Raw genomic sequence first — 7,922 nt, forward strand, 5'->3', positions numbered from 1 at the left:
TAAAAATGTGAGATATAATAAATACCGGATCAGTTTTTCCAGAGGACACCGGAAAAACGGATCCTCTTTTGCACTGCATTTGTCAATATTGATCACGATCTTGATCAGTCTGCAAATGACACGCGTTTGCATACAGTTTTCCTGATCCAGGAACTGAACTGCCAGCCGGAATCAAACAACGCAAGTGTGAAAGTACCCTTACAGAGAACACTCCCTCGGCTCGGGCTCAATACAGCACTTATTTGTTCTGGAGGTGCTCTAGAGCCAAACTCGCTATCCCTCAGGATAGGTAATCGGTGTCGGATAGTGGTGGTCTGACTCCCTTGACCCCCGCCAATCAGCTGTTTGTATGGGGGGGCTGGGCTGCAGTACTAAGCACAGCCACTATACAATGTAAGGCGCTGTGCTTTATCTGTGAGGAGGCTGCTACGCTCTAGTGAGCACTGCAGCCTCGTTCAAATAGGCGATTGGCTGTGATGCCAGGAGTCTGTGCCCCCACCAATATGATATTGATGACTTCTCCTGACCTCTCAAACTGCCAGAAAATCCCTTTAAGAACTGTATTGTCTGTTATTGCAAAATGTCGGCAAGCTTGTTGTCAGACACACCTCAACATTTTAACTGAGCTGCTATAATTTCTTCTACATCAGACTGTGTATACCCTGCCTTAGATAAACTTATGGACTCTAGCTGTAACTTAAAACCAAAATTGAATATTTTTTTGTTGTTTTTGCAGGATCGGTATGGATCTTAACCCTCCCCCTCCCCATACATTGAAGTCGCAATTGGTACATACCCGGGACACGTACTGTGCTTACCCCCTCCTCTGAGTGGGCCGAAAAGGACAACACCTCAGTGTCCCTGCATGGGAGGGAGATTCACACATTCATTGTGCCTTTAACTAATTGGATGGCGTGCATTGTGGGAAAGTCTGTGCTTTATTTTAGTTTTTGCTACATTAATAATATAGATGAACCTCATGTCTGTATTTACAGTCATTACCCTACAGTCCTGTAACTGTTGAGGTTTGTGTGGCTGTGTTGCCTTTCAAATATTTGCAAAGAAGGTGGTATGAGTTGTGCCATCAGGTATAACAGGCATAGAAGTGAATCTGTGTAAACATAATTAAGGGGGAAAAAAATGTGATAAAAATATTAGAAAAAAATTAATCCTTTAATAGGGCCTTATTAAAACTGGATTATAAGATGTCCAGAAAGAGACTAATAAATGGTCTGTCCACATTACAAGAATGTGTCCGGTATCCGCAGGATAGAGGATAAGTGTCTGAGTGGGGGTACAACTGCTGGGGTCCCCTTCCATCATGAGAACAACTCCCCATGTTCCCCCGTTTGAATGGAGCGGTGGTCTTTCATGTGTGTTGCTGCTCCATACAGCTTTATGTCAGAGATGGCCAAGCACTTGTACTTGGCTATCTCAGATAGTCATACTCATGGAGTTGAATGAAGTGGCAAAACACATGTGACAGCCGCTCCATTCGAACAAGGAACCACGGGAACTTGTTCTCATGATGATCGGGCGGCCCAAATGGTCGTACTACCGCTGACCTCAGACATTTATCCTCTATCCTGTGGATAGGGGCCAAGTTCTTTACCGTAACGGTACAACCCCTTTAAATTAATCTGCACAATTAGTATCTATTCAGTTCTCTACCAGAGACGTTTGTCAGATGAGCCGAATTTCTGGATTATCAAATGCCAGATTAAAGGGCTTTTACTGTGTGCGTATATATAATTCATTTTGTGTTAGATTTTCAGGATGATTATAATGGGGTGTAGTGGGACTGCATAGACCAAAGGATAAATGCTCCTCAGGTATATGGAGATATATATAATTATAATATATATCTATATGTGCTCTCTCCACCCGTGTCATGGGAGGATCAACAGGTCGTATGGTCAATCTTTTATATATAGAATTACTGCTTACCTTTATATGCCTGTAAATCAGGACAGGACATGGCCGCCAGGTAGGGAATTTTAGATTGCCAATGCGCAGTCTGCGGATGGGGTGCCTGGGGTCCCTCCCAGTAACTCAAGGCAAATAGTTAGCAAATCGATGTGATCATTGGGTTCTGTAAGTCGACGAAGTTCAACCGTCTGGCAAATCGCCCAAAAAAAAATAAAAAATTTCCTTTTTGCCACAACAGCCAATCAGGAAAGGAAAGCTTAAAATGCTAGAATTGAAAACCGCCATATTTATTCTCCAGCTTTCCCCCTCCCCTTCCGTTCCGCACATATATGGTTTTATTAGTTGCCATTTATTTGCTTTCCGCCATGTTTAACCAAGCACCAAATCCATTTACCGGTGAAGTTTGTATAAAAGGTGTAATAACTTTTTAGAAGTTGCATGTCTCGTACTCCAGTCACTTTCAAAGCAGTATTCAGAATATTTCTAGCGGCCACAGCTGCTTAACTTGGATCTAATAATACTTTGCACTGCTTGAGCACTAAGGCAGAACTGTGTGTGCAGCTCTGAATGTGACTAAAGTATAAAACAAGATGTAAGTCAAGACTAGGTACAGTCAAAGGATCTGTAAATGTGTAGCATCATTCAAACAGATATGTGTAAGGGCCATTATATATCATTGGGAGTGACCACAACTTTAGAGTGAAATTCCATGAACGACGAGGTTGGGTAAAATTTAAGATTTACCAGCTTTGATTGATTTAGGACATCATTCACAGGCTAAATCCGCATAAAACGTGGTTACCCTGTAATTATTTTGCTTCTACACCACGTCTTCCACTCCATTCACATCAAGAGCTGTGTTTCCGGTTCTTGTGCCTCTAAAGCTTTAAGACCCTCCCATCTTTCTGTTGCCCTCTGCTGGTTTCGGAGCCTGTACAGCCCATGTTGTATTACGGTGGATGTAGTGTCCATACTATGTTGTGCAGTGGTCTGATATATCTCCCATAATGCACTACAACTGTTGCAGACTATTAGCACAGCGCTGATGGATTCCAAGCAGCAGTTAACTACACTGTGGATGCAGCTCTGGATGTGACTGAGGTATAGGACACAAATTTAAAAGAATATAAAAAGTTATATAACTTTATTTGTACAGAGTGAACAGTCGCACTAACTTGTTAGGACTGACTGTTAACCCTGCTACATCTAGGTGTACAATAACAATCAGAGGTGGAGCTAAACTTTCACCCAGTCCAAACCCTAACTTAAAGGGAATCCGTCAGCAGTTTTGACCATGCTAAACTGCTGACAGCAGGCAGTAGGTAGAGGCTGGAGAGAGAAGTACAAAACATACCTTTTGTGGCGCTTTTATCATAATATCTGCAAATTCTGCTCCTTTAGTGCATTGGAGGTGGAGCTTCACAGTGAAGTGCACTCTGTATTGTGTTGCTTCACAGCCTCATCCCTCTGCTTTTGATTGACGGCTGTAGCATCCAACCAGGAGAGCACTACAACTGTATCTTAGAGGGGTGGGGCTGTGCACTTCACAGTCAATCTCTGCCTCCAATGCACTTGAGAAGCAAAACATAGCAGGATAAAAGTTCATATTCTCACTGCTCCTGGTGATAAAAGCTCCACAAAAGATATGCTTGTCCTGCACTCCCAGGCCCCTGCTTAATGCGGTCTGCAATTTACAATGGTCAGAACCACTGACAGACTCCTTTAAGGTATATTTGTTATTTAAAAATTCATTTAATTGAAGGATTTGATAATTTAGAATTGATTGGAGTAGAAATTTGCTGTGTTTTAGACAGCAGGACCACGAGCGTCCTGACTCCAGTCACAGGGAAGCAATCGCTATGTTTTTTGTTTTGTTTACTACCCCCCCCCCCCCCCCCTCTCCTGTCCTTTTGTATATTTGACACACCAAGTCTTTGTAATAATTTGTATTCTCAATAAACTTTATTGGAACAAGATGGCTTACCGGATCTATTCATGTTATAGGAGTTAAAGGAGCACTTTCCCTTTTAAATGAAAAAAAGTAAAACTACTGGCAGCCATGGTCGCTTCACATAGGCCATTATGGTCAGGACATGCTGGGAGTTGTAGTCTTACAACAGCTGTAAACCTGCAGGTTGCACACAACAGTCATCAACTCTTATGATCTGCATCATATTTTATTTTTTTCTCAATGTTCACTGTAGTTCTAGAATTCTGTTCATTGGGTGATATTGCAAACGTGATTCTGCCTGGACTTTGTCGCGCAATGCACCAAAATCTGGCTTAGAATGCTGCACCAAGAAAATGTGCGTCCAGCTCGTGTGTTGAGATTTTCCAGCTTGCAGGTGCATGGTTTATCAGAAAGGGACACGGCTTAAAATACACCAAATTTTTGGCATGAAGCAAGCCAACCAATATAGGGTATTAAGTTGGGCAAAAGACGATTTCACACATGGTAGATTTTGTTGCAGAAAATTTTCTGCAACAAAACGGACGCATTCAGATGAGTGGAACTGATGCGGCACCTTCAATACTTTGCAGCCATTACCTACACAGACCCACTGAACAGTGCAGTCTCTTCAGTTTAATTGCGGCCCATATGGCTGTGCAGTACTCAAATGCAGAGCAATCGTTTCTCAAAGACCATACGACCGTGCCGCCTGGTCATACCCTAAATCTAAACGTAGAATGAAGGGTTAAAGGGGTGGCCAGCTGGTAAAATTTGTAAAAAATAAAAATAAAAAAATCATAACTCCCCACCAGTCTTGTTCCTTCTGTTTCTGGAACCCCTCGCTTACCCTACTTCCTGGTCCTTCTCGACACGGCAATGTGATCCCTCAACTAATCAGTGGCTGAGGTTGGTCACCAAAAAGTAGACACCAGCAGCGGACTCGGGAAATGTTGGAACAGGAGCACTGGAAGATCAGTGAGGTATGACTGTTTTTTTACCTGCTGAACAGTCTCATTCATTGATGGCTGAATGTCACACTTCTGATAGCACAGCAGCTTAGATAAGGAGTCCAAACAAGCCCCATAGATTACATACAAAAACAGAACATGTCCAGTTCTGAAGGACAATGCACGCGTCCTCAGTGTTTTAATAGTCGGGAACAGCTGGGGCTTCTATAACATCCTGCGTGTACAAGGTCCCTATATATGCAGAAGTTGTTGATGGAACATGGGCAAAGAGAACAGCTTCACCTGCCCAATCATTACAGTATAGTTTCCACATTGTATCAAGTAGTGGCTGTTGCCCTATGACAAATGACAACTAATAGGCGTTGTTGGCCGTATGGGGTAAAAGTTGACAGGAACATATGTTGAACTTGGCTCCCCCTAGTGGTACTTGAGTTAAACTAGAGCTATATAAATCTGTTTTCAGTGAATGCAATCATTACCCGGTCAAAAGGAGGTCATCACCACCACCCAAGGTTCAACATGCTTTTGGTACCTTTCTAGAACCGCATTATTTCAGCTCTGTACCATTGAAAAGTGATGCAGAACATGAGGTGCTGGGCACGGTGCCACCTTGTGTCTGGTTTCACGAGCACAAACTGATACACTGCAGTACAAATGTTTGGTTTGTGAGGGAAACATTATCCCCTGTCACCTCTAAACAGGTCCTTTATTTCCATGTCTTATTATCAGTCGCCTGCAAACGAACCTGGCTGTCTCCTGAGCAACGATAAGCAACCGTTCAAGGGGAACGGCGTGAGCGCGCTCAGTACCAAGGTGCAGATTCTTCAGGGAAAAGGAAATATGCACAAACACCTACCTATTTCATTGGAAAGAGTGATGCTTCAACAATGTATCGAATAAAGGTCCCTTACAGGGGCCGACTGTGCAGGCAATTATCAGGAACCCACTCTCCATTTCTGATAATTGCCTGATCATGAGAGTAGGGCTGTATGGTCATGAGCAATCAATATTATGATCATTGCTTGTCGCTATAGAGAATCATTCTATGATCGCTCCTAGCAATAATTGCGCCAATTGTTATCCAGTGGGTTCTCCACGCTACAGAAATTGATTACCTATTGTCCAGATAGCTCATAAATATCTGATTGGGGAGAGGTGTTCGGCGCCTGGAACCCCCACCAATAGGCTGTTTTTGTCAACTGCGGTACTGGAAACTACCATATACAGTGTACAGAACTGTCTGCCGCCTATGTAGTGGCCATGTCAGGGAACTGCAGCTTAGCTCCCATTTAGGTGAGTGGAAGCAGACACCAGAAACTATACATTGGATGGAGCCTTCTGCGATGTAAACTGCAAACTTCCAGTGCCATGATTGACTGAAACATCTGATCAGTGGAGGTGCTGGGCGTTGGACCCCCAATCTTATCAAGATTCTCTCAGGACAAGCATAATGGAGATACAAAGAATCAAAAATTTGGTGGCATTGAGAAAATGAACCTAGGCCCAAGACGAGGAGAGATAGATAATAAATTACAGCAAGAAGAAACAGAATGGATATATCAATTAAAAGTTTGGCTCCCTTAGGTCTAAACGAGGGATTCACATGCGTGTCCTTTCTCTGACTGGGCGGACATTCCTCTCAAGAAAATTTCAGAACACTTTTGGAGTAATACGATTTGTACATGAATTGAAGGATATGTCGGTAACAAAAGTAAAGGGCAGTTGAGGAATTATCTAATCAAATTAACCCTTTGGCACTCATTCTAAAAATATCCCCCCCCCCCCCCCCATTTACATTCAAGGCTAGTAATTAATAATAAGAGATCATAATGGCTATAATTCATCTACCTTTTGCAATACAGTATTGTCATCACTAGGAACGCCAATAAATGAATAAATACAAAAGACATATAGATAAAAGAATATCCAAGGACAACATATAGGTGCGGTGAAAATAAAAGAAACACCACAATTTTGGAACTATTTTAAGAACTAATGACATGATTTATTAAATATATAATAGGCTAATTTGATAAAAGTAACAAATCATGATTGAGAATAAAGAAAAGTTAGGCACCAGAAGTAGATAGAAAATTAGATATAATAGTTAATCAAATTTAAAGATAGCTCTTAAAATTAATAGATTATGATAAAATAAGAAAAAATGATGGGATAAAAATGTATAATCCATAGAAATATTTCAGAACTAATGAGATGATTTACAAAATATATATTGGGTTAATTGGATAAAAGTAATAAATCATGATTTATCAAAGACTTCTCTTCCGGGTGTAGGGCTGACGTCATCGGCGCAGGCGCACTGAGGAAGGAGCAGCCAAGCGAGCATCCTTCTCTCAGAGCGCCTGCGCCGAACGACGACCGGTACGGTGCAGGCATGGGATTTGAGCTGCAGGCAGGGCCAGCTGTAGCATGAGAGCGCTCGCTGACCCTGTCAATCAAGTGGCGGAGAGGGCGTTTTTTTTCAGAGGATGCGGCGGCTACCAGCAAGTCCGCCCCAACTTGCTGGTAGTGAAGAAATTTACATTTCAATAAAGTCCGATTTTTACTGAAATTACACCACAGCCTGAGGTAAGAGGGGTATATATCGAATCTGTAAACATTAGCAAATATATTAAGTCAAAAACAGAAAATTGATGTTTGGGGGGGGGGGGGGGGGTGACAGAAGCCCTTTAAAGAATGGGAAAGCGCCAGGGCCTGATGGGTATTCAGCTGAGTTTTTTAAAGCTTTAGCAACTGAAATAACTCTGACCCTAGTTTCTATGTTTAACTCTTGTTGGCAAGGAGGGTATATAATGCCCACGGGAAATATGGCACATATTAAGGTCATACCGAAACCGGGTAAAGACTTAACTTTGACTAGTTCATACAGACCAATTTCACTGATTAATCAGGATTAAAAAATCCTTTCTAAATTGATGGCGAACAGACTGGCAGATCATAGGCCAGATCTCATAGGCCCACATCAAGTAGGATTTATAAAGGGGAGGTCAGCAGTATCAAATATAAGGACTGTATTCGCAGTGCAAGACCGTATAATCTATAATAGAAATAGG

The 7,922-nt window shown here is 42.2% G+C and overlaps 1 protein-coding gene across 2 annotated transcripts in view; it reads left to right on the plus strand.

Moving 5' to 3' along the window:
- ARFGAP3 (ADP ribosylation factor GTPase activating protein 3) overlaps nucleotides 1–3,907 on the plus strand; it is a 94,733-nt gene extending 90,826 nt beyond the window's left edge. For both annotated transcript variants that reach the window (XM_044281418.1, XM_044281420.1), the window contains one exon: nucleotides 737–3,907. In XM_044281418.1, the coding sequence (XP_044137353.1) occupies nucleotides 737–754 (18 nt within the window). In that variant the 3' untranslated portion in view covers nucleotides 755–3,907. The remainder of the gene's footprint in view (nucleotides 1–736) is intronic.
- Nucleotides 3,908–7,922: the final 4,015 nt, after the last annotated feature.

The sequence above is a fragment of the Bufo gargarizans genome, chromosome 2 (assembly GCF_014858855.1).
Source record: "Bufo gargarizans isolate SCDJY-AF-19 chromosome 2, ASM1485885v1, whole genome shotgun sequence".
Lineage (NCBI taxonomy): Eukaryota > Metazoa > Chordata > Amphibia > Anura > Bufonidae > Bufo > Bufo gargarizans.